At 35.1% G+C, this 27,609-nt stretch overlaps 1 protein-coding gene and 1 long non-coding RNA gene across 14 annotated transcripts in view; one reads left to right on the forward strand and one right to left on the reverse strand.

The window, feature by feature from the left end:
* LOC135084997 (probable nuclear hormone receptor HR3) overlaps positions 1-25,719 on the forward strand; it is a 177,367-nt gene extending 151,648 nt beyond the window's left edge. For 12 of the 13 annotated variants that reach the window (XM_063979770.1, XM_063979766.1, XM_063979768.1 and 9 more), the window contains 10 exons: positions 2,439-2,552; positions 10,818-10,986; positions 14,573-14,769; positions 14,970-15,485; positions 18,216-18,330; positions 18,731-18,885; positions 19,205-19,313; positions 19,655-19,773; positions 20,128-20,278; positions 23,778-25,719. In XM_063979770.1, coding sequence (XP_063835840.1) covers positions 2,439-2,552; positions 10,818-10,986; positions 14,573-14,769; positions 14,970-15,485; positions 18,216-18,330; positions 18,731-18,885; positions 19,205-19,313; positions 19,655-19,773; positions 20,128-20,278; positions 23,778-23,904 — 1,772 coding nt within the window. In that variant the 3' untranslated portion in view covers positions 23,905-25,719. The remainder of the gene's footprint in view (positions 1-2,438; positions 2,553-10,817; positions 10,987-14,572; positions 14,770-14,969; positions 15,486-18,215; positions 18,331-18,730; positions 18,886-19,204; positions 19,314-19,654; positions 19,774-20,127; positions 20,279-23,777) is intronic. The other variant, XM_063979771.1, reaches the window with a different exon arrangement.
* LOC135085038 (uncharacterized) lies at positions 15,505-17,538 on the reverse strand. The gene is made up of 3 exons (XR_010259999.1): positions 17,298-17,538; positions 16,402-16,511; positions 15,505-15,663 (listed from the first exon to the last, which is right to left on the reverse strand). It is a non-coding gene; the product is annotated as an uncharacterized LOC135085038 (long non-coding RNA).
* Positions 25,720-27,609: the final 1,890 nt, after the last annotated feature.

Here is a 27,609-nt window from a genome sequence, read left to right on the forward strand (position 1 = left end):
TTTCCCATAATCAAAATTAGTGTCATATTCCCCTGCCTCTTTCTTTAGGTTGTTCATTAAACGTTTGAAACTAAAACTTGAAAGTTCTGGGTTCGAATCCCAGATGGTACGCATGAAACTTCTTGGATACTTGTCCGGAAAGCAGAAAAGTATGTACAGGTTAAAATTACCTCAGATTATTTAAATTTTCAAACTCTTTAATACCTATGTACGCACTTTTCAGGGAAAGTATATAGGCCCCAAATATAGCTTGCCTTACCATAGTCTTTGTGAGAGCATAATAATATAGTTTTACATTTACAAAAATACATTCTAACGATGGTTTCTACATAGCTTAGGTCTATTTTCTAAATGTCCAGTCAAATACTAACTATCAGTCGGCGTCAATTACTTCGTAACACCCAAAGTAGCCAAAAAGTTCGCAACGCGTCTTTGTTTTACCGCTCACCAGTTAGCGCCACTGTAGAGTAAGGTCCTGTCACTTGCTAGTAGCGAAGACAGTGGCACCAACTGGTGAGCGCGAAAGTGGTAGGAGGACTATCGCATTTGCACTCATCAAGATGGCGCCACTGTAGAGTAAGGTCCTGTCAATCGCCAGGGCTGCCAACTGTTAAGTATAAAAACGATAGCCCTCATTGGAATAAGGTTGTGTTGTCAACTTTTTGGCCACTTTGGGTGTCACGAACTATTTGACGCTGACTGTATTGAGTTTATGAAAAATGAAGGTATAGTTATAGTAGGTATTATGATATTCCCAATCACATAGCAACAATTTTAACCACGATAAATAGGCGCGTGGATTTCTTGGAAACTAAAATCAATGATCAAAGGACATTTTCAGCAATTTCTCTTAGTAAAATATTATGAATGTTACTAGGAAATTATAGAGAAAGATATTTCCTTCATGAATTCAATTATGAGAAAAAACTTCCATGGAATTTTTGGTATTCAATTTAAAAATATTGGCAGTGCCAAATAAATATTAGAACATAATAAAACTAGTTTTTGCTCGCGTGTTCACACGCTTTGATATTTTGAACTGTTACAGAAAAAAGTTTTACGAATGTTTCTATATCCATAAAAATTTAATTGACATTAATTCAATCGAAGGTTTGTATTTTAGCTGTAGATTTCAAATTGCAGTCCTATTTATTTTCTAGCAAACCTTCATTTATTTGCTTTTTTCTTTATTTCTTTCTTTGCTTCTCTAATAACTTTATAATTTTCTTTATTAACTTAAATTACATAGCTATTTAGATAATTGCTTTTAATATCTTCTGAATATTTCGTTGCGGATACAATAAGGCTGGCAATACACGGACCGCTTGAAGCAGTCAGGGTCGACAGCTTCAAGCTGTCGACCGCGCGCCCGAATCAGTTGCAGCTGCTCGAGCGGTTCGTGTATGTGTGTCCTTAGAACTCTGCAGCTCACTGTGCAGTCGCAGCTTGAAGCTGTCGACCCTGACTGCTTCAAGCGGTCCGTGTAAGGCAGGCCTTAGTCTAAGTTTTCCAGTCAATTTGACCTTCACTGGTTGAGTTTTTAGCGGTCAACCTGGCTACACAGGAGTTGCAGTGGTCAGAACGAGAGATTAGTGACCCCATGGTCGTTCTGTCCTTGCCCCTTGCAAAAGTATAGTTTAGTATAGTCATTATTTCCTATTTTTTCTTTATCATTGCTTACCTGATGACCCCATGGTCATTCTGACCTTGCCCCATAGCAAAGGCATCTCTAGCAACCAAAGTCTAGTAGCAAAAGTATCACTGTTTTTATTCACACTGTCTATTGATAAATTTCGTTGCGGGCCAATAACAGTTAACTTTCCCCGGGACAAACTTGACCTTCATTGGTTGGGTTTTTGTGGCGCTCAAGCTGTAGATCCTGGCTACACAGGAGTTGCACTGGTGGGAACGAGAGGTGGAAATAGTCCCGTCACACTGTCTACCAGATGACCCCATGGGCGTTATCGTTTTGCCCCATAGCAATGTAATCTAGTAGCAAAAGTATTACTGTTTTTACTCGCTGTCTACCGGATGACCCCATGATCGTTCTGACCTTGCCCCATAACAAAAAGGTGCCAAAATGGTCATATACTTTAGATTATTCAACCGTGTATCGTGTATCATTGCGTACCAGATGACTCCATAGTCATTCTGACCTTGCCCCATATCAAATAGGTACCAAAATGGTCATAATAATATAGTTTCGTATTATTCAACCCTGTATCGTATCGTTGCTTACCAAATGACCATAGGGTCATTTCGTTTTGACTTTGCCCCATAGCAAAGACATCTCTCTCTAGTAACCAAAGTCATCTAGTAGCAAAAGTATCACTGTTTTTGCTCACACTGTCTACCTTAATTATGACCCCATGGTCGTTCTGACTATGCCCCATAGCAAAGACATCACTGTTTTTTATTAACACAGCCTATGTTTCCAGTGGTGAACTACCAGTGCCCGCGGAATAAGGCGTGCGTGGTGGACCGGGTCAACCGAAATCGGTGCCAGTACTGCCGGCTGCAGAAGTGCCTGAAGCTTGGGATGAGCCGTGATGGTGAGTTTTCTGCCTATTCTACCATTTAGATCTAGTAGGGTAAAGTTCCCTGTTTGCGTCCACTTTAACATTTCCGTTTTACACGTGAATCTAGTCTCTTTTTCGAATACTGATCTGGGCCTCTCAAGGCGATAGTGAATAGGAATTTATTGGGCAGCTATATGCAAAATCCTAGACAGCATGTATACATCAATATCAGTCCAATAATTTTGTATATTATTGAGGACGTGTTTCAAAACACGTAAAGACTATTTAAAGATGTCAGACGCCAGTATTACTCATGAAGTCTGACATACCTACTTGTAAAAGTTCATATTTCATTGTTTATTTATGTATGTTAAATAATTGTGTGAAGCGATAGAGAAGAAACTATATCATTTATCTTACTAGTTATATTAAGTAATACTACTGTATTAAAAAGTGGGCTCAACCGTTCGTTGCAGAAATTCCAAAATTATTATAAGACGTTTTGGACTTTGGTATAATGCTTATGAGATTGCGCGAATCTTTTCGCAATTTTCATTTTGATTGGATAAAAAATACTTACGTCATTTGTTCCTTTCAAAAAATTAAAACAAAAGAAAAAATAAAAAATAATTTAATTATAAAGAAACCAATACACCAAAGGAACCAATACAATACAATGGTCACATTGTTTCATATTTTTTCAAGCAAAGGCTAGTAACAACCGTGTAGCGTATAAACATTGCTTATCAGCGCTGATAACCGGGCGACGACCCCGCTCGCTTCCTCATACCACTAACCACGTGGTAATCTTGAGGCGTTTATAAATCCAGATTGAGGGTATGCGAATAAAAAAAAAATTCTTGAGATTGAAATCGGTAGCTTACGTAAATAAATATAAAAATACATAGACTGATAAATAAATACTAATACTCAGGTAAAAAGAATGAATGTTCCAAAATTTATTGAGAGATTTTTTTGAGGAAACATTTTTTATTGTTTTTTTTTCAGTTTACAAAGTAAAAAAGAAATGTTCCACTATAACTTTTTTTTCTCTTGGATAGTCATATTTTTACGTTTTCATTTACGGTATAAAAACGACAAAAAACACATTCCTAAAGTATGGGATCGCTGTATTTTTCACTCTTTTTTCTGCGAGTATTATTAGTTTTATAGCAGCATCTTTATATTTATATTATTTCGGTTTGGTTGGTGGTAGGGCTTGTTCTAAGCCCGCCTGGCTAGCTACCACCATCTTACCTAAGGCTGTCGCCATAACAACAATGTTAACAGCATTGTTGTGTTCCGGCAGTTAGAGGTAAGATAGCCAGTTCCTCCGTGGTTGAGGATTCCGAGTGAAGCTCGCTTCCACCTTCGGCCTGATCGTCACTTACCATCAGGTGAGATACAGGCCAAGAGCTTCCTCGTTGTGGATAAAAAAAAAAATTGTTTTTTTAATAGCTCGAGTAATACACACTGTGACAATGTCACGGTTCACAAATAGACCTGTGTCTAACAGACGGACAAATTAACATCTTTTAGTAAATGGCACTACGGCAGAACTTTAAAATAAAATACGTTATATTATTGAGTTATCGGCCCAATTGAAAAATTGACTTTAGTTCGCGTAAAAAACTGTTTTGATATTTGAAATTTTAACATCAGCCGTTGTAATTGTTATTTATTATATTTATTTGTTGACATTCATCAATTAAACCGACATCAACTTATATTATTTTTGTTATTATTTGACTTTTATTGTTAATAATGATTAATTGCCGCGTCATATTAAATTTACTTAAATTGATAGATTTAATTTATTTCAAAATAAAATCGTGTACGTTTAATATTATAAATCAAACTATACCAACACTAGACAGTATAAAGGTGAGTATTGACTAGAGCCTTTACTTGTAACAGAACAAAGAGCCACTTTATGCAATGTTCTAATGTCAGTGTCATCAAACGACGTATATATTTAACCTGAGCCCCGATAACGGTAATTTTAAACGTCTCCAATCCAGACGCGCTTCATCCATTCTGCGATACGATTGGTCAAAACAGCTGACGTACGCTGTTTTGATCATTACGCTGACCAATCGTATCGCAGAATCGATGAAGCGCGTCTGGATTGGAAACGTTAAAAATTACCGAAATCGGGGCTCTGTATTGTACAGTTAACGTCAAATAGTTCGTGACACAAAGTGGCCATAAGTTGACAACAACCTTATTCCATTGTAACAAAGACGCGTTGCGAACTTTTTGGCTACTTTGGGTGTCACGAACTATTTGACGCTGACTGTTGGCACAGAATAAGTAATAGTACAGGTACAGAAGGATTAGTCCGCAAGACGATTTAAATAAATGCAAGTCTTGCTACGACGCGATACAGTGGAATTCAGCTCGCACAGCACTACGTACCTACAATTTTATTCACCTACAAGTTTTGTCTCTTTCTATCGCGTGCCTCTGAACTCTTCTTACGCTGTTAGGGTTGCTGTCTAGTGAAAAAATAATTTATTTATTTATTTGTAATGAGGTACGACGTATGTAGGTAAGTACGCATTCATTATGGAAAACCTTGGGAGAGGCCTTTGTCCAGCAGTGGACGTCATTTGGCTGAAACGAACGAACGCATTCTGAGCAGTAGTCATGGTAGGTTAGGTTCCTATACTATCCTAAGAATTATTGATTACCTACATGGCCAACATACCTTTCAGCATCTTTGGGAAGCGAAAAAAAGATAAATCCGGTAGATTTCTTTTCGAATTTAAACACCCGAACGCCGCACAACGCGTGACACTCGACTGATATAATACCCGCCGGCGGGGCGCTTCGCTGTAGGTAATTATCGGATGTACCGCGCCAGCCAGGCCTGCTGTTGGTAACTGTACTATTCGTTAGAACGTTACATAGAAGTGCTCTAGACTATACTTACCTTAACAGAATAGTAAAATATGAAATGCAAGCACCAGAATATCAAGCTAACACTGGGATCTTATGTAGTTTGTAATAAGTGTTATATTACAACAAAAATATTATACAACCTGGTTATTCGCCTATGCCTTGCCTTCGCCTATAAGAAGAAGAAGAATGTTTGATGAATGATGACACTTAAGAATTATTTGACTTTCTATGTATAGTAGGGTGGTCCTTATTCCTACGAAAAAAAATTTTTTTTATTATATTTTGCGGGGCACCACGTAATTTGAATATATACCATATGAAAGTCTTTCATTATTATTTTTTTAATTTTTAAAAGACATTTAGGGGTCGCTACCAAGGTTTGAATTTTAAGTAAAAACAAAATCTGTATTTGTTAGATTCATTTATTTTTAAAGCCAAAGCCAAATAAAAATATTACAAAATTATTGTTGTTGCTATAAACTAAGACATTGTGTACAATATACATATTTGAATCAATTATTTTTAAGATATAAGAGTTTACTTGTTAGTATCTCGACGCGTCGGTACCATGGTCGGTACAGAAGAGGGGTTGAAGGGAGAAGGGGACAAGAAGCGATTGTCTATTCTATCTATGCGATGTTCATTTGCACGTAAAATGTGATATAAACACTTAAATAAAACATTTATGAAACCATGATTTAAGATTTTCAAAGCTTTTGTAAATATTTTGACAGCTGGTAGCGACCTCTAAATCTTAACTAAAAAAAAAAAACAAAAAAAGCTAATTTCATATTTAAAGGTATATAATCGAATGAGAAAGTGCCCCGGGGATAATTCAAAAGTCGAAAAATAAGGACCACCCTAATGTATAGGTAAATAATGATTATAATGTAAAATTTGCGTCACATTTTAATTTTATTGGAATTCGTTTATTTTAAAAGACAAGGTTATTTATTTCCTAAAAAAGGCATCTAAAAAGCGCTTTTACAAATCCCACTGTTAAAATAACCCTACCAGTGCTTCGGGAAAATAAATGGGCCAGTGCGTAATATTCACGATTTTCTCATTTCTGGCGAAATAAGGTTCCATGGTTAAAATTTGGGTAACCATTGTCTGTCATCATCATGTCATAGTAGCTTACAATGTAAAAGAAACTTGAAATTTCAGCAGGTTCATTAAATTATTTATCGGTACTGATATAAAGTTAGATAAATAATCAATTTACATGTACTTTTAAAATAGACATTTCCAATAAAACCAGATTTCCAAGTTTGCCTGCAACACACGCCAAATCAGACGTTTCGCTTAACGCTCCATTTCACACATTGTCCGCCACGAAGACGAGTCGCGTGTCGTGTGACTGATTGTACAAGTATGACGCAACTGATGTAACAGATAGGGATGTGGTGTGTGATCGATAAAAATGTCGACAATGAACATAATGCACGCAAAAAACTTAAAAATAGATTTTTACACACAATATCGATGCTCGAACGTTCAAACACAGTTTGGAAAGTGTCATGGATTCCTATCTACATAGGGTAGTTGTACCAAAACTCTATGTTGAAATCGAAAATCTCATGCCTTTTATACATGATAGAATAAGACTACTAACGTTCGAATAATGGCAGTTTCATGCCGACACTGTTGGATTGGTTACAATCCACTTAAGATAAGACAATCATTTAAAAGTGTCACCTTAAAAGCTTAGCTAATTCGGAGAAAGAATAAAGTTTAAACGAATAAAAACATAAGCCAAAACGTCTGACAAACGAGAAAACATTTAATTTCAAGACACATCTAGCACAAATCATGACATTTCTATTAAACACTTGTAACACGCTGCGAAATCTACTTCTAATTAATTTATTAATACCTAAAATCAAAATAAACACGCAACGCGTCAGATTAGAAGTGGGACGTAATATATCGCAAGATATTTATTCTGCTGTCAACTTAAATGTATAATTTTCACGCACACATTAATCTTTTGTGACTTTGAAAAATATGTGACACAATTACAAGGAGTGAGAAGCGTTTAGTTCCACTTTCGTTGTAATAGCCATTGTATTTCATAAAGGGAGACAATAATAACTTTTGAGTTATTTTCAGTGGACTCCTAAAAATAGATTGTATTAAAAGCGTTAAATAATTCAGAAACTATTATTATTATCAGCAATAATGCTGAAAATATTCATGACATTGGAACTAACAGTTATTTTAATGATGACATTCCCACCTCAATCAGTGAACGACTTGTGGCTGAAATGATGATGATTATTCCCACCTCTTGTTTCCATCTACATGAATAGGGAATGTGATCATAATATGTGAGCAATGAGCATAGCCATAAAAGTCTAACATCAGAGCTTTTTCAGCTCATCTATACTTATAATAAATCTGTAGAGAGGTCAATTCTGTACATGAAATATATTTCCAAAATAACTATCAGGGGGTGATTAGTGATCGATACTGATGCCAAAAATGCAATCAGTAAATTTTTTGTCTGTCTGTCTGTCTGTCTGTCTGTCTGTCTGTATGTTCCTTATAGAAACAAAAACTACTCGACGGATTTTAAAGAAACTTGGTACAATTATTCTTAATACTCCTGGGCAGGTTATAGGATACTTAGGAATTCCCACGGGAACGGGAATTAGCGGGAAAATCCTTTTGTATGAAAAAATCTAAACCGCTTAAGTTAGACGCTTGAAATTTGGCATGCAGGTACCTTAGTAAACTTTAAGCTTAGTTACAACAGGATATTTCAAAAATTCCTACGGGAACGGGAGTTAGCGGGAAAAATCATTTGTATGAAAAATCTAAACCGCTTAAGTTAGACGCTTGAAATTTGGCATGCAGGTACCTTAGTAAACTTAAAGCTTAGTTACAACAGGATATTGCAAAATTCCCACGGGAACGGGAGTTAGCGGGAAAAAACATTTGTATGAAAAAATCTAAACCGCGTAAGACAGACGCTTGAAATTTGGCATGCAGGTACCTTAGTAAACTTAAAGCTTAGTTACAACAGGATATTGCAAAATTCCCATGGGAACGGGAGTTAGCGGGAAAAAACATTTGTATGAAAAAATCTGAACCGCGTAAGATAGATGAAGGGGGGGTAAAACGAGATCCACGCGTACGAAGTCGCGGGCGGCCGCTAGTATTTAATAAATGAAGATTATTATTTCTCTGTTGTTATGACGATTGACATGACAATTAACTTGTAAAGTTTATCTGTGTTGATACTATCAACTCATGCTGTTTGTTTCCCTAATAAAGAAAAATAAAAATGACATCAGACTTTTAAGCTCGTAACAAAATATAAATAAAAAATTACTTAGTCAATCGTCACGATAAATTATCGACATTTTTACCGACACCACCCCATCCCTACGATTGTGCAATCGCAGGCAAGCGTAACTGCACGCGAGCACACATAACACGAGCACTTTTTACGAGCCGTACTATTCCTGCATTGGTGACCTAGATTTTAGTAAATTGTCTAGCTAGTTTCGGTGATTGGGGCAAGTTAAAAAAGTTTATTTTAGTGCTTATTTAACTTTGAAACAATGGTCTTTGCAGTAACAACTTAAAAACAAAATTCTAAGTTTTTTTTGTAAGTGGAGAAAAGTGAAAAAATATGAAGTATTCATTTGTCCCAAAACAGGTCAAATTACCTTATTATGTCGAAGTGTTATTTTTTCTACAGAAATACAATAAAATAAATATAATTATAATAGGTAATTTGGAAAATCGTACATATCAATAAAATAAAATAAAATATTTAGGCCAATTTTCCTTTGAGTAAAAACTTATGAAACGTTTATCTGTAGACTGTGGAGCTAGTTTTCTTTTATATTCATTGTCATTGACAGACTGTAAAAAAATGTGTTTTGACCTTATTTTGAACTAGAGGGGACCAAAAATTTTGGTATCTTTTTTATAGGAAAAGTGGTCCCCCTTGATCCTTGAATGCCCGCAGGGCCTCTAATTTAAAAACGGCCCTGGAAGTTAGTGCGATGAACAATCAGGAAATTCATATCAAAATCACCCATAATCAAACTCAAAGGATACATATTGATCTAAGTTCTCCTACTGAAAGAAATGTAGGTAGGTAATTTGAAACTATAGAAACCGTAAAATATTGAGAACAACGAACTTTTCTTCGAATGAACGCCCGTTGTTATTCTCAAAGAGTATAATATTATTATTGTTACCACAAAAACATGAATTGTAGCGCGTGACCCCTAGGTAGGGCACAGAATAACGAACTCTTAGACTAGACGCCCCATAAAAATAAATTCCATTATAATTTATTGCCTACGAACAGTAGCTTTGTTTCCGCGTACAATATGTTCATACATCTTCGAATGTAGGCCGTTAACACGGGGTCATCGGCCAAAATCTGTAATAAAAACCTCCCAATTTATAAAGACACAACTACAAAACTAAACGTTCGAACGCACAGCTCAATTCAAACTGGCCATCTAAAGTTCGACCAACTCATAGAATCGACAATTTAAAAAGTGTACTCCTTTTTCGAATCGCAGAATAAGTTGTGGCTTTTTAATTTTGCCGCGAGAATAACAACGGTATCGCGGCTTACGTAGCCTATACGTCACCACACAACGTATGTATAACGTCAGCCGAGTTCGTTGTTCCAGTAGGCAGTATGCCAACGAACGCACGCACACCGAGAAAACTCACACAGCGACGCGGCACACTTCGATCGCACTCACACTAGCACACAAGAATGTGGTAGTGTTGAGTAACAGCTATGTCATTGAGAACATACTAATTGCATTGTAACGAAGAAGCTTACCGATTTTAATGTTTTTTATTCGATGATAATGCGCGTATGGGAATGACGCGAAAATTGCGTTCCCTTGTAAATTTCGTTATGTCATACCGATCGCAGCGCCGATGCGGGGAGTAGCGGTAACTAATTATTGATTGACTTTTTTGTGATTTTTGCTCTAGTTTATTTTTAATAGGTTAGGACACTGACTGCAATAACCAAATTTTAAACAAAATTTGACATTAAAAAGTTTGAATTTTTATTAATATCGAGTTTCGTTATTAATAAAAAACAAATATTATAAGCGAACCTACATTTAAAAACCCATCAATGATAATTAAATTAGATTCTAGATTAGTTAAATCAGAATATTGAAACAATAATGTGACTAAAATGTGACGAATACAGAAATGACCTCAAAGAAATCTTAAAAAATCAACTTATTTTATCTTAGCAACGCGTTGGGCACCACTTTTAGATAAAATACGTATCCTATTTATTTTATATCAACATGTAGGTACGTAAGCTTTCCAATGGGAAGCAGCTTACCTCTAGATGACTTTTTCTATATTTTACATCCTGATTGTTCTTTCCAGCGGTGAAATTCGGCCGTATGTCCAAGAAGCAACGGGAGAAGGTGGAAGACGAGGTGCGGTTTCACAGAGCCCAGATGAGAGCTCAGACTGACGCGGCGCCGGACTCTGTGTACGACGCACAGCAACAAACGCCGAGCTCAAGCGACCAATTCCACGGCCATTACAATGGGTAAGTCACGCCATCTGTTGTTGGGTAGATGAACTAATTTAAGGGCGTATTCTGACGTGTTTATTTTATTCTTATGCTGCTTTTACACTATGCGGAAATTAGCCAAGTCAAAAAAACAGAGTGGGGATGAAATTCATTCATTTTTCATCCCCACCCCACTGTTTTTTTGACTTGACTTGGCTAATTTCCGCGCAGTGTAAACGCAGCATTAAATTCCACGGCCATTAGAATGGGTGAGTAACGCCATCTATTATTGGGAAGCTGAACTAATTTTAAATTAAGAGGGCGTGTTCTGACGCGCCTTCTTAATAGTGTTATCTGTTATTAAGTAGATGAACTAATTTTAAATAAGAAAGTGTGTTCTCTGACCCGAGTGACCCGACAAGTCTCAATTTCGTGAACATTGTGGTACCTACTTACCAAAATAAGGTAGTAAAAAATCCATCTTGAAGTAAAATCGGCACTGATGCCAGTATTACTAGCTAAACCCTTTGGTAGAGTACGGTTTGAAATGTATTGTTAAATACCTACTAGGTATTGTTAAGAAAACAACAATATCTTCAAATACTTTACAATACCTACCTACTTAGAACAAGTACCTACTTATTCATTTGAGTAAATCACTACAGTCGGATTAAAGCTCTTTAAGTCTTTAGTAGTCAGACGCAAATATCTGCAAAGATCATTACACGAACAAAAACATCTACAGTAGGCCAATGAACGTTGAAACAATAGGAACGCTCAGCGCCATCTATTGACGGGTAGAAGAACTAGCACCGTTGCTATGTGACCCAGCTTCAGAATTTCCGTGTATTTGTATAAACAGCTGTTGATTGGCCCATTTTACACGCTAACAAAAACGAGTATAATGTTTAACTTGTATGTATTGTTGGTTTTTATTGATGATATCGAGTAGCGGTGTTTAAAATGTTTGTCAGATTAAAATACGTGTGAAAAAGCGAAAAAATACGTTTGACAATAAATGAATGGGAGAAAATTGAAAAAAGTAGCAAAGATATTGAAGAATACAGCTTTGTTTTATTATAAGACAAGCTTTTTTTGCTTCATGAATAAAAAAAGATATTTTCACTGTTTTATTTACAGATATTTTATCAATAATTCCATTCTATTAAGTACCTATCAAAAATTGCAATTGAGTTGTAAAATTTCGACGGTCATAATAGTCGAAGGCGATTTCTCCCAGAAAACTTATAGATTGAGGATAGTGGCTAAATTACAATAAAGTAGGTCACGCTGTGAAAGATTAGACAAGATAATTTTATTTACTAGTATTTGTGTACTAAATATTTATTTCAAGCAAAGAACAAAAACTATACAGCCTATTTTTGAAATGCCAAATAAGGCAAAGACTTAAAACTTACAGCCTACAGAATTTTTTTGCTCAAAGTAAGGCAAAGAACATAAAACTAATGCCTAGGAATTAGTGTCTGCGCCTGAGTTACCGCTAGGTGCAGTTTGTCACCGATGTGTGTCAACCGTCATTATGGGAACGGTACGTTCTGACGCGTACTGTTAGACCGGCTGCATTTTATACGTTTATGTTTACTTAGCGCTTAGGATTTTAAATTGGCAGCCTCCATTTCAGAAATGTAGTTGAGTGTGTGAAAACAATTAAGTAATTCTTATTATACCTACGTGATTAAAATATTAGGAGCAAACCTAAATAAGTCCATTATTTCTAATCTTTTATACTTATGTCTCAGTCAATAATTAGGTAATAATGGGAGGTAAAAAAAAGTAAGCACATGTTACGAGCTTCAAGGATATGGCGATAATTTTTTAGTTGCAGTAAATACTTTGATAAAAAAGAAAGGTTTATAAACGAAACTGGTTGACATTTATAATGATAAGTGGGTGAAAAGCCATTTTTTTTTCAATTAATTTATATTATTCACAAGTGCATAATCGACTGTGGTCGTTTGAGTAATCTCAAGCAAATAATCGTATCTAGTAAAACTAATCAGTACCTCTAGTAGGAAAAACTTTCGAGTTCGTTTCGTTGCGTATTCAAAGTGTCATCGAAAAATTTTGTATGAAAAATTAAACAGCGCCCCCTATATTATAGCCGCCCTAGGGGGCGCTGTTTAATTTTTCATACAAAATTTTTCGATGACACTTTGAATACGCAACGAAACGAACTCGAAAGTTTTTCCTACTAGAGGTACAGAAACTAGCATCCTTATCACTTAGCATCAAATGGCATTAACGGTAAAGTTAAGTAGCGCCACCTAGTATCGGGTAGCGGTACCACGTGCTACAGAGTTTCTTGCGCGCGTTGATAGATAGCGCCATTGAGTTTTAATTGTACATAATGACCTTTTTGTTCGGTTAGCGGCAAAGTAAGATGTAGGTAATATGCCATAAGTTTGAGGCGTGAGACATAGTTGTTTTTATGGGCATTAACTACCCATAACTTTGACAGAGAATCCGGGGTTTTAGAGAAATATGCTGAAACAGATGCGTCTATTGTTTGGTTTCATAATAGGTAGGTACCTACCTAGGTACATAGTAGACAATTAACTATAGCTTCTGTACCTACTTAGTAGGCAAAGTTAGAAGATACCTACTTACGCCCGTATTCACAAACGATGCTTGCTTAAGTGAAGCAGCAAATCGAACGCACAGCGTTGAATAGGACTCTGTGATTGGTTCATGGGTCACCCTGTGCGTCCACGCGTACTGTGAGACCTCATAGTAATGTTTGTGAATACGGGTGTTAGTTGTGGGTGGGTAGGTGAAAGATTGAGATCTCTTTTCAACTTCTCCTTGCTTTCATAGAAATGCTTAAGATATTATTATTGATTGAGAACTTGCATCTTTCTTTGAGCATGGAGGATTATAATTTACTTTGACCACCTGAAAACACCAAGCATAGCCCTCTCCATAGCACGCTGTGCAACTTTGAGCTTCTGTATAAGGCCTATAGTGAGAGGCCACGTTTCCGAGCCATAAGTTATCACTGGTAACACACATTGGTTATACACTCTAGTCTTCTAGAAATGAGGAGATCCGTAAACGAACCAAAGTCGCTGACATAGCCCGACGTATTAGCAAGCTGAAGTGGCAATGGGCAGGGCACATAGTACGCAGAACTGACGGCCGATGGGGCAGAAAGGTTCTGGAATGGAGGCCGCGTACCGGAAAACGCAGCGTGGGACGTCCACCTACAAGGTGGACCGACGACATCGTAAAGGTAGCAGGGAAGCGCTGGACGCAGGCCGCTACCAATCGATCAACATGGAAAGCATTGGGGGAGGCCTATGTTCAGCAGTGGACGTCCTGTGGCTGAAATGATGATGATGATGATGATGACCTGAAAACAGGGGTAGTTGATGAACCTTACACACCTAAGTCTAGGTTTGTGGTAAAAGACACTTGGTTTTAAATCATCAAATCATCATCATTAGGTCTTATTAGTCTTTACTATGGGAACACGACCCTTTCCAATTTACCAGAGGCAAATGGAGGTTTGGCCTACACTCCCCACTTGCCCGACGGGTTGGGGAGTCCAAGGATATTTATTATTATTTATCTCACATCTGCTAACCTCCCTTTTCGTCCCCAGCTACCCGGCCTACGGCTCGCCTCTGTCGTCATACGGTTACAACAACGCGGGCCCAGCGCTGCCTTCAAACATGAGTGGGATGCAGCCAGCGCCGCCGCAGCCTCAGTCGTACGACGTGTCAGCCGACTACGCGGTCGATTCGACCACGTACGAGCCGAAGCAGACCGGCTTTTTGGACACAGACTTCATTGGCAACGGTGAGTTTTGACTGTATTTTAGGCTTTATACAGGGTGTGGTTTTATGAAACAAACCAAAACCTTTATGAGGTCGTCGGTCCACCTTGTTCAGTGCCCGATTTAAACAAAGCCTGATACCAGTTCTGCTTCATATAATATAACCCTCTAACATTAAAATAAGTCACTAACAACCCCATACTAACCTTCCAAACTCCGCTAGACGATCAACAAAAGGGGACGACCATCGTCCGACCATCTGGCTCCACCACCACCAATACCCAGACCACGGCGTCCACCACCATCCGTCAGTCAGCCATCAACGAGCTCCCCAGAACTAGAATACAGGAGTTCGACAGATACGATCGCATCCACTCCCCAACTGGTAGTGGTGTCATAAATATCAAGCAAGAAATCAAGCCAGAGACTTCAATGGGGGTCGACAATTTGGTCGCCAGTTACGTGGACTCCACCACCTTCCTGCATAGTCCATCGAACATCCAACACAGTCCTATGGACATCCAGAATTCTGTTCTCGTCACTGGTCAGAGCTCAGTCTCTTTGACGAGCGAGGAGTTGAGCCCTGACGACCTGACGTCCAGCAGTGGGCATGGGAGACTGATGGATCCATTGAACATGAATATGAGTGGGATGGGAATGGTGAACCCCAATGCCGTGACAAACAGAAGGCATCAAGGATCGAGCCAAAGTGGATCGTCGACGAGCGAAGAGTTGCCCTGTAAGTCTACGTTTAGACGCTGCATTTTCGTTTCAGCTATGTTTTTTGGTAGTCAATAAGCTATTTTGTTTGTTATGTTTTATTTAAAATAGATTTTTTACACAGTAGAATTTCTCCTCCTTTTCTTTAGGAAAAAACCGCTTGGCGTCATCTCTAAGTAGTATACTTGGTCGTTCGCCTGTAAATCATATAAATTTATTATGTTAGGTAACTTTTAAGGATTTGCCACGCTGGTTTTGCGTTCTGCGGTCTGCGGTCTGCGGTCTGCGTTCAGGTCAAAGTGATCGCAGCCCGTATTTTGTATGAACAACATTGTCGGGCAGGGCAATCGGTCAGCAGTTTGAGCAAGACAATCTCATACTCCAAGAGATGTCAGCGGTCGTAAAAATTCAATCTGTCAACGGTTGCGTTCTTTGCACGCGCCCGCACAGTCTGATCGCATCAATACAAAATAAGACCGACAACGTTTTTCATATTTTATAAAATGCCAGCTGCATTCTATTTGACTTGGTCGCTGACCGCAAAATATCCAGTTTGGCAAATCCTTTAGTATCGAAGATGTTGTATAACTAAATCAGTGTTTTTCAACCTTTTTCATGACACGACCCCCCATAGTATGAAAAAGTTTTTGGCGACCCTCTGACCATTCGATTTTTTTTTCATGCATTTTATAATGTTGCAAAGATGTTTGTATGGACCGAATACTTCAATGTCTTCAATCCATCCATACAACATTTGCATAATTAGATTTCGGATTAATCTGTCTTTATGAGAATTTTTTAACTGAGGTAGTTTTTACGACCTCTCGCGACCCCCCTATAGAGGCTTTGCGACCCCCCTATAGAGGCTTTGCGACCCCCCAGGGGGTCGCGACCCACAGGTTGAAAAACACTGAACTAAATGAATGTGGTCTTACCGAAATAGGTTGGTATGGTCTCTGACCATCTTTTTCTTTCTTCGGATCGTGTATTATTAGAAATGGGTACGGTACGAATGGCAAAAACAGACAGCATGGGAGGTAGCATGCTAAAAAGTGAAACAATTTTATTGTTAACTAGCTTTCCGCCCGCGGCTTCGCCCGCGTGGAATTTTGTCTGTCACAGAAAAACTTTATCGCGCACGTCCCTGTTTCAAAAACCGGGATAAAAACTATCCTATGTTCTTTCCCGGGACTCAAACTATCTCTATGCCAAATTTCATCAAAATCGGTTGCGAGGTTTAAGCGGGAAAGCGTAACAGACAGACAGACAGACAGAGTTACTTTCGCATTTATAATATTAGTTGGGATGATAATTCTTCAATAATTTCTACCTACCTTCGAAGTACACAGAGCAAGAGGAGCTAGATCCTGACTATTCCCGACCAATGGGACTATTACCACTTCTCGTTCCCACCGCTGCAACTCTTGTGTAGCCAGGATCTACAGCTTGACCGCCAAACCCAACCAGTGTAGGTCAAGTTTGTCCCGGGGGAAAGTTAACTATTCTAGAGCAATGGGACTATTCCCATCTCTAGTTCCCATTATAGTAATTATTCTGTCTAATAGTACCTACTTGTGATATAATATGGGGTTCTATTACTCGTGCTGTATATTGTATCACAAAGTTTGCTTAGTTACTAAAAAAAGCTCAGCAGTTTAAAGAAAGTGAAAGAACTAATAAAGTTCAGCAGTTTTTAAAGAAAGAGAAAGAAATAATAATAAATGGTAAAAGACCTTGCAGATTTAACTGAAGTTCTCCTAAGAAATGGTGGAGTTATAAATTAAAGATTTATTATTTGCTTTGATATATTAATTTAAAAAAATTTACTTACGCCAACAAGCGAATAAGCAAGAACCAAGCAAGAATGCCGATATAGGATCAATCATAATATATTTTAATAAAAAATCATCACGAAATTTTAGTTTATGTTGACATGATCCTGGCGGAAACCTGTCAATCTGTCAATCTGTCGATCTGTCATTGTGACTGTAACATTTTTTATTTTAATTTACAGCCGTAGATAGATGTGATTTTATTTTTGTATACAGCTTTTTTATATTTTTATAATTATTTATTTTATTTAATTTGTTTATTTTTAGCATGTAAATAGTTTGTTTGAATTTATTGTTATTTTTATGTATTTTTGTGTACAGTAGGTAATTGTAATAAACATCTTAATAAAGTAATGTGATCAATTAGGAAGTTATTTTAAGTGTTTAGTGTGCTATAAGTCTGTTATCTCAACTATCAAACAAAATGTATATCTTCCCCTCAATTACTCAATTATCAATCATCACCAAAATCATCATCAGGTGATTAAAACCCTCTCTAATTTACCAGAGGCAAGTAGAATGTTTGAGAGGCGTACTTACCTAGCTAATATAATAGAATTTAACCATCTATAGTCTGATCCGTGAGCACGTAGAATTTTGTCCAATGACCCCTAGCTACCCATCCTTATCGCTAATTATGTTGCTATCGCGCTCGCACACTCACTGCGGGTGCCAGTCGCACAGTCGTGACAGCAATATAATTACGCGCGAGCGATAAGGATGGGTAGCTAGGGGTCATTGGACAAAATTCTACGTGCTCACGGACCGGGCTTTAACAATCATCATGATCAGGGTAATTTTATTCTCCACTGCAGGAGCACGACCCTCTCTAATTAACAAGAGCCAAATAGATAGTAGGTGTACCTACCTACCTAGGTATAATATCTCATCATCTAACGTCATCATCATCTTTCTAGCCGAAGGTGACATCAGCAAGGTCCTGGTGAAGAGCCTGGCTGAAGCCCACGCGAACACCAACCCCAAGCTGGAGTTCATCCACGAGATGTTCAGGAAACCACCAGATGTGTCGAAGTGAGTATTTTATCATTATTCATTATTTTATGAATTAATGATGTATCATTAAATTGTAAAAAGTCAATCATTAAATTGTAAAATTGTCATTTTCTGTATTTAATTTTAGTTTGTGGCTGAAGTTATTGTATTGTCAATCAATACAAAGATTTATGTTTTTTGGACTATCTGTAAAATTTTAATTTACCTTTTATAACCAGCAAAAATACATTAAAGAAGTAAACTATGTGCCTATAAACAATAAGTGGACTTCATTTAGTGTCAGTTAAATCCAATAGACGCATTTTATGTTTAAAATCAATACACCTAGGATATCATTAAGTAGTAAAATTGTCATTAATGCTATTTAGAAGATGCAAAAATACATAAATGTCTACAATTTTCCCAAATCTTATTACAGACTTTTATTTTACAACTCGATGACTTATGAAGAGATGTGGCTGGACTGCGCCGACAAGCTCACCGGGATGATTCAGAATATCATTGAGTTCGCAAAACTCATACCTGGGTTCATGAAACTCACCCAGGACGACCAAATACTGCTTTTAAAATCAGGTGAGTATCATCGTTCCAATCATTTTACTGTTTCTTCTTTTTTCGGTCTTAATGACACGGAAAAAATGGGGTTGCATAATGATTTGATTGTAGTTAGTGGTGACGGTTAAGTGTAAGTAATGATAATGATAAAATGAACTAATGATATTATTATATATTTTAATGATGAAGCCAATTTAACACGTAAATAATTTCTTCTCTAACTTGCCTTTAAACACGAAGAAAATGTTATGAATATTTTTCAGATAAATGAAGAAACGTAGGGAATATACATAATATATACAAAACTTTTATTTATTTACATTTATTTGTATATTAGGTTCGTTCGAGTTGGCCATCGTGCGCCTTTCGAGACTGATTGACGTGAACCGTGACCAAGTGTTGTACGGCGATGTCGTTCTGCCGATCAGAGAATGCGTCCACGCGCGGTGAGTTACATTTAATCGTATATTAAGTTACATTTATTTATTTTCTTTATGCAGAATGGCAACGCATAAAAGTTTAGAAACTTAATAAGCTAGAATCCTTAAGAAGTAATTACCTACACAAATTATAAAAGTTCTGAAGCTATCCAATCCTCAATAAGTTTAGAAAATTAAGCCTTATTCATAGTCCTCAAAATGTAAACATTTTAAAAATCTTTAATCGTCCTATTACCTAAACAACACTTTGCCAAAGTATAAGGATGGTTTTTGTCGTCCTATCAAACAACTTAAATTATTACTAAAATTTAAGGATGATTTTTAAGCCATTTTTTCTGCATTTCCAGTGATCCCCGTGACATGGCTCTGGTGGTGGGGATATTCGATGCCGCGAAGACAATAGCGCGACTCAAGCTGACTGAGACTGAGCTCGCGCTGTACCAGAGCCTCGTGCTTCTCTGGCCAGGTAAGAAAAATTTACATTTAATTTTAATATTCCTCTAAATGTAGTTTATTCTTCACTATCAAGAGTCATAAAGGATAGGATAAAGAATTTTTAAAGAAATATTTCAAAGCCTTATTGTTATGCATGAAAATAATTCGGCCAGTCCGACGATATTATTGGGCTATTGCTACTTGTTTTTATTATTATCGTCACCGTATTTTCCCACCTCTCGTACCCACCACTTCAACTCCTGTGTAGCCATAATCTACAGTTTGACCGCCAATAAAAACCCAACCAGTGAAGGTCAAGTTTGTTTGTTTGTTATCATCAGTTGTTAATGTAATCATACCTAATATTCATACCTTAACTTTGCAGAACGACACGGCGTCCGAGGCAACCCTGAGATCCAGTGCCTCTTCAACATGTCAATGGCTGCTATGAGGCATGAGATCGAGACCAACCATGCGCCCTTGAAGGGAGACGTGACTGTGCTGGACACTCTGCTTACGAAGATACCAACATATCGGTACGTTTTTAACATCTTTATCATACACTAGCGGTCGCCCGCGACATCGTACGCGTAGATCCCGTTTTACCCCCTTAGGGGTGGAGTTTCGTAAAATCCTTTCTTAGCGGATGCCTACGTCATAACATCTACCTGCATGCCAAATTTCAGCCCGATCCGTCCAGTGGTTTGGGCTGTGCGTTGATAGATCACTATGTCAGTTAGATAAAATAAATCATCGTTAGGTTTAGTGTCCACTGCAGGAGCACGAGTTTCTAATTTAGCAGAGGCAAATTGAGGATTTAGTTTACACTCCCAACTGGCCAGACGGGTTGAAACTCAGTGTATTTAATATGAAACTACTATAAAAAAGTATTATGGAACAATTGAAGCTTGCATAAAATATTTTATTAAAATTTTGGAAATAAAATATTTACACTTGTAGGTAGGTATGCAAATAATATTTAAATATGAATGTTGAATTAAACTCTTAAGAATGTCTGGTTGCGATTCTTAGATGAGACACAGAAATTCGACGGTCATTATCTAAAGCACCTCTATCGATTTATTTACTTTAGGATACCTACTTTGAAAATTATAAATAGATACTCGTAACTTGAAAAAATCGAACTGCCTAAGGCGGGATTCGAACCCACTATTTGGGTTACCTTTCTACCTTGCGGTAATACAGAGTAATGTTACTTAATGAAGTTCTAAATAGGTATAAAGGTATAATATTTTTCAGTTTTATTGTAAATATATTGAGTTGTACGTTTTCAGCTGTGATCATTAATTTGGATATTATGTTATGTTAGGTCAATAACTAAAACAATCATTGATAAATAAAACAAAATTTTATTCGCAACATGGTTCCAAATTCTAGCCATGACAATTTGTGACATAGAAATTGGTAATACAATAATGCACATAAATCTAATAATGAAAGATTTTCTTCCCTAACCAATTACACACACAACACTTAAAACACTAAAAGTTCATAATTTATGGACAACATTAGTTTTACAGTAAAACTAGTACTAAAAATTATTCTGTGGTAAAACTCAGTATAAACGGCAATTTGATTTGCTTTTTAATGAACCATGATACTGTAAAATATGTAGTAACAGTTGAAACCCATTAAAAGAACCTTCTGTACACAATTTTAGTCTTACGTCCGTATTTACAAACGATGCTTGCTTAAATGAAGCAGCAAATCGAACGCACGGCGTTGAATAGAGCTCTGTGATTGGTTCGTGTGTGACCCTGTGCGTCCACGCGCACTGATAGACCTCATAGTAATGTTTGTGAATACGGGCGTAAAACATTAAAACTTAGTAATAACGGCTGGAGAGCATTTGATTTTCGTATTAATATAAATTATATTTTTCCTAAGAACTTCGTGAAATATGTGGTAGTAACAGCTGAACCCATTGAATATGTTACTGTACACAATTTTAGTCTTAAACAGTAAAACTTAGTAATAACAGTTGGCAACAGACTTATTGAAATATTTTCGTTCCGATCTCAGAAAGAAATAAAGAAAAAATTGATGTTTATAGACACCACTAAACAATAGGTAATTGATATCCAAAAATCAATGAAATTGGTCTTAAACAGTAAAACTTAGTAGTAATAGCCATGCCCATTATTATTTTTTCAGTCGATACAATAATGAAATGGTATCCGAAAATTAACAAATATACATTTATTTACTATATTATTGTGGACAATGTTGGTCTCCAATAGTTAAACTTAGTAATATTATCAGTTGATGGTACAAAATAGTTCATGAATTTCCTGAAAACCTTATAGGAAAATCAAGAACTCGATTTTTATCAATATGTTCTGCACGCCCGAAGAATACGCTAGTAACAGTTGAAACCCATAATAAGATCTTTCTGTATAAAATTTTAGTATTAAACAATAAAATTTAAAATATTGAGAACCATAGAAATATTTTGTTCCAAATTTGAAAATAGATTAATTTATTATAGACTGCTAAACTATTCTTGACATGCAAAAAATGATTTGCATTTTACATTTTACAGAGGATATAGTTTAAAAGTTTAGGCCCATTTGAAAATACTTATAACTAGCTTTTGCCCGCAGCTTCACCCGCGTGAAATTAAGTGTGTCACCATATCGATATAAATTATAGCCTTTATGTTATTCTGGGTTATAAAAAGTAATAAAAATTATTATTAATAGTAATTAAAAGTTAATACTGTAAAGTTTCATCAAAATCCGTTCAGTAGTTTTTGCGTGAAAGAGTAACAAACATCCAGACATCCACACAAACTTTCGCATTTATAATATTAGTAGGATACTATAAGTACGAATCGAATTCCTAAAAACTTAGTCATAACAGCTGAAATTAGTTATAATCGTATAACTCATAATTATACGAAAACAAAGATATTTCCTAAGAACTTAGTTACAGCCACAGCTGTAAAAAGTAGTTTAATAGGCTAATAATTATAACAAAAATTAGAAGAATTGAAAACTAGACAGATTACCAAAAAACTTAGTAATAAAAGCTGAAAATAGTTATAATCATTTAACTTACTCGAAAACAAAAAGGCGAAAACTGACAATATTTCTAATGAACTTAGTTATAACAGCTGAAAATAGTTATAAACGTATAACTCATAATTATACGAAAACGAAAAGGCGAAAACTAGATATATTTCCTAAAAACATAGTTATATCCACTGTAAAAAGTAGTTTAATAGGCTAATAATTATAACAAAAATTAGAAGAATTGAAAACTAGACAGATTCCCAAAAAACTTAGTAATAAAAGCTGAAAATAGTTATAATCGTGTAACTTACTCTAAAACAAAAAGGCGAAAACTGACAATATTTCTAATGAACTTAGTCATAACAGCTGAAAATAGTTATAATCGTATAACTCATAATTATACGACAACAAAAAGGCGAAAACTGGACATATTTCCGAAGAACATAGTTATAGCCACTGTAAAAAGTAGTAATAGTAATAGTAATAATTACGAAAGTCAGGAAAATTGAAAATTTAGTCAGATTCCCAAAAAACTTAGTAATAACAGCTGAAAATAGTTATAATATAACTTACTCGAAAACAAAAAGGCGAGAACTGGACATATTTCCAAGAACATCATCAATGAGACACGCTGACAAAAGTGAAAAATAACTCACCCTAAAAACTTAGTAATAAAACCTAAAAATAGTTATAATCGTGTAACTTACTTAAAAAAAATCAGACCATTATTAAAGAACTTAGACATAGCAGCTGAAACCCATGAAGTTGAGATTTTTTCCCCAACTTTAGGCTTTTTAAAACATTTCACACTTATTTATATAAAAATGCGTGAGCAAACGCTACTTCTAGCGCTTAATTCTCTCGCTTTAAAATAGTGCGTTTACGTGCAGACAAAAAGGCGTCTAGTAAAAATCGCGCGGGTTGTATAAAACGCGCGTGAACCGAATTTTTTTACGAGAAATAAGAATGTGAATTAAATACTGATTTTTTTTCTTTACAGAGAGCTGTCCCTGATGCACCTTGAGGCGTTATGTCGCTTCAAGGCTGCACACCCACACCACGTTTTTCCGGCTCTGTACAAGGAGCTATTCTCCCTTGACAGTGTACTGGACTATACCCACGGTTAAGTCCCACGTACGCTGTCCACGGAAAAGGGCTCCCGGATCGACAAAAAGATCCACTACTGTCTAAACGACAGTAGTGGATCTTTTTGTCGATCCGATTGTTTGGACTGCACGACAGTCCAAACAAAACCTCGGATGTCGGCAACAAAACATTGTTAACCTATTTATAATTGTATGTATGTACTTTGAGACTGTTACAAGATATTTACGTATAGGTACGTACGTACAATATTAATATTTAAAGTTTATTTAACCTTCATGAATATAATTAGATTCGTTGCGGCTGTCCGGGGTTTTGGAATTTCAGAATTATATTTTTTGTTACGGTTTTATTTCTTAACAAAATGAAACCTGTTTTCTGGATCTTCGCATGAGTATACAAGAACCTAGGTTGTTGTATGCTCATATGAAAATAACGTAATTAATTATCATAAATTGTATGTAACTTTGATGAAGAAATAATAATTATTATATAAAGATATAATAATAGAAATAGAGTTTTTATTAAGAAATAAATAAAGGAGTTATAACGATTGTAGCGAGGTAATATCACACTTTGTTTTAAGCGATTCGTTATAATAAGTCTTTATTTTTAACAGTTTTTTTAAAAAGAGAATTGTAACTTGTTATTTATTTCAAATGATTATATTATTGATGTTTTTTTCCTTTTCAATGTAGATTTTGTATAAGTTGTAAATTAAGAGTAAACGATACTGCCCATTTATGTATTTCGTTAGCTTTTTGTTTTTTTATATTAATATAAACGATTTTTAGTTCAAAATCAATTTAATGAATTGTGAACCGTTTTCGCGTTTCGCTAAGTCAGCCATTTGAAGAAGAATGCAGAACAAAATTTAGTCGTAAAATCATCATTAAGACAAATTCTGTGAGGTATTTTTAAACTTAAATGTGAATTTGGCTTGAGACACAAATCAATAACACTATCAGTCCGACTCTAGTACTCCCGGATTGATTTGTTATTGGTTTTGGTTCTTTAGCAGTTAAACTGCCAATTTCAGGTAACACGACTCTAATAAAACAATCTATTCTTATCATATCCCTGGGTTCTGAAAGAGATAGCTTGTTTTATAGTCAAATTCACATTTGAGTTTAAATCTTCCAGAATTTTCATGGACATTTTAAAAATAAATAACATTACGGACAAATTTCGTTGTACTGAAAGCAGGCAATTTTATTTACTTTTTATAGAAATGTAAATTGATCTCATTTTTTGCACATTTCTTCGCTTGGGTGCCATTTTTGGATGATATCTCACATTTTTTTGCATAATATGAGAAAACACAAGACTAAAAGCATAATAATTGCATTGTTGTATTTTTTTATTTCTATAAAACAAAACAGTATACGTAATATACCTTATAACAGCTTAACGCGTCTTATCTTGTACGTACCACGAATAAATGTATTTTTAGTTATTTTTTTATATTTTTTTGTTAGTTTTTATTAGAAATTGCCTGCTTATTAATTAGAAATATTAATAACCATCATTTTTCTAACACTACGCTAAGTTTTGTCAAATAGCCTTTTACATATAGACTGGTTTATATTTAATGTTAAAAAGTATAAATCTTAACTCGTATTTGTAAATAGCTATTAATCGTATGTATTTTATATTAAATATTATTATAAGGTTTAATGGGTTATTTTTAATTTTACATTCTTTTTATGGAAACTATATTTAGCACTGGCCAATACAAGAATCTCTATTCTTGTATTGTCGAGTGAGATATATAGTTTCCTTTATATATATTATATATATTTATAATTTTTTGTTAATAAATCTGTTATTGTCTATAATTTTTTTGTTTTATTTTTTCTTTGATCGCTTTTTTTACCTTATTTTGCGTTATATAATAGATTGCACTATTATTTTACATGAAATTATATTAACATAGGATTAATCAGTCATAAATAGTGAGAAACATAATAGAGATAAAAATATACGGGTGGTTCAAAATATTATTTTAAAATATAATATCATAAACTATATTTCTCATTTGTTTTGACTACTGTTAATATTTTTGAAAAGAATTAAACATATTAACAAGTGATTTAAAGAATTAAACACAAAATTGTTCAGAAAATATGCATACATGCATTTTTTAAATAATTATATTAAAATTTAGGCGCACGTTTTAGTAAAATAGAATCATTCGAATTTGGATGGGCGATGCCTAACTCAGCTACCAGTTTTAAACTTTATTTAAAAAGCTTATAAATTATTTTAAATTCTAATTTTCTCAAAAGAAGAATTTGTCATAATTTGAATAATATTATATCTCACTTCAACATTTCAAAAATACATTAACGCTATTGTATTTATGATATTTGTAAGGAAAGTGAAGATACAAAACTTTTATGTACCTAAAGTAAAGATTCAGAAATCGAATCTGAAATCACTTTTGTGTCTTTGGAAATAATCGTTTTTACATAATTTTAAAGACTTTTATTTGTGTAACTTATATTTAAGTTATACTTAGTTTATTTCTAATAGAGTTAAGATTTGGGCATTTCCCATTGGGTATTAATTTAAAACAATAACGTTTAGAGCACTAAGACTGAAATTCGGCTGAATATCCAAAATTACTAAATTAATGCCTCGAGTGAATGATAAAAAGTGATTTCCATGAAAACCACTATTTCTTTACCCTGTTTCTCTGAAAATATCAACGAACAGTTAAAACGTAATGTAGGTATGTCTTTTGTTTCATTCAATTCCAGATGAATATGAAAATAAATGTAACATCTAAGAAAAACTCGAGGCCTGCCCTAAATAAATGAAACTAAAGCAGTGCTGACTTCATTTGTTTAAAAAGCCGTGTCCATTCTATTAGAGAATTTTAATATGTAGACTTCTATTGGTGCAGAAGTATGGAGAGTGAATAACAAGATGCGTATTTTGTCCCTTTCGCACGCGTACGAAGAGTATAGTACGATAGAGATAGAAATAGGGTACGTTTTAACGCTGGGTAGTATTTGTAGGTATTTCTAAACTTTTGTACTATGTTTTGCTAAATTTTCACTAAAATTTAAATATAGATTTGGACACGTAACGTTTAGTATATTAAAAATTAAATAAAAATGTATTTTGGAAGTGCAAGAGTGATAAACACGGGAATAATCGGTAAAAAATGAAAGTTTGTGTGTCGTAGATTACTTGTCTTGTACAAATTGTTTTCTTTAGCAATCTATCGTTTTTTTTTATTAAAAAAATGATTTGAGAAGAGCTTCTATTTTTTACGATGCCGGATTTACGGGTATCTTACTTAAAACATAGTGAAATATAATAAAAAACAATTTTTGTATATTGTTTTTCTATAAGATGATTTATATTATAATAATATTGATTTGTTATTGAAAAGTATTAAGTATTTTTACACATTACCTGAACATATTGTGAAGATGAACAAATATAAAACATAATTATATATGTAAAGAAATTCAATATATGAGAACATACATATTTATGTGCGTGGGTCGATCGAAAGTTGTATTGTAATACAGACAAACCTTTTTATCTTTGATTTTATTATACATTTTGGTTCTCAAATATATAAATCCTGGATTTGGCAACCTTCGATCGTTCTATGCATAAGCTTTGTTGATTTATGAACACAATACAAAACCTTGTACCTAAGTATAGTTAACGTGGAGTTTGATAACCAATAGTAAATAAATGTTATTGTT

This window comes from Ostrinia nubilalis, chromosome 27 (genome assembly GCF_963855985.1).
Source record: "Ostrinia nubilalis chromosome 27, ilOstNubi1.1, whole genome shotgun sequence".
NCBI lineage: Eukaryota > Metazoa > Arthropoda > Insecta > Lepidoptera > Crambidae > Ostrinia > Ostrinia nubilalis.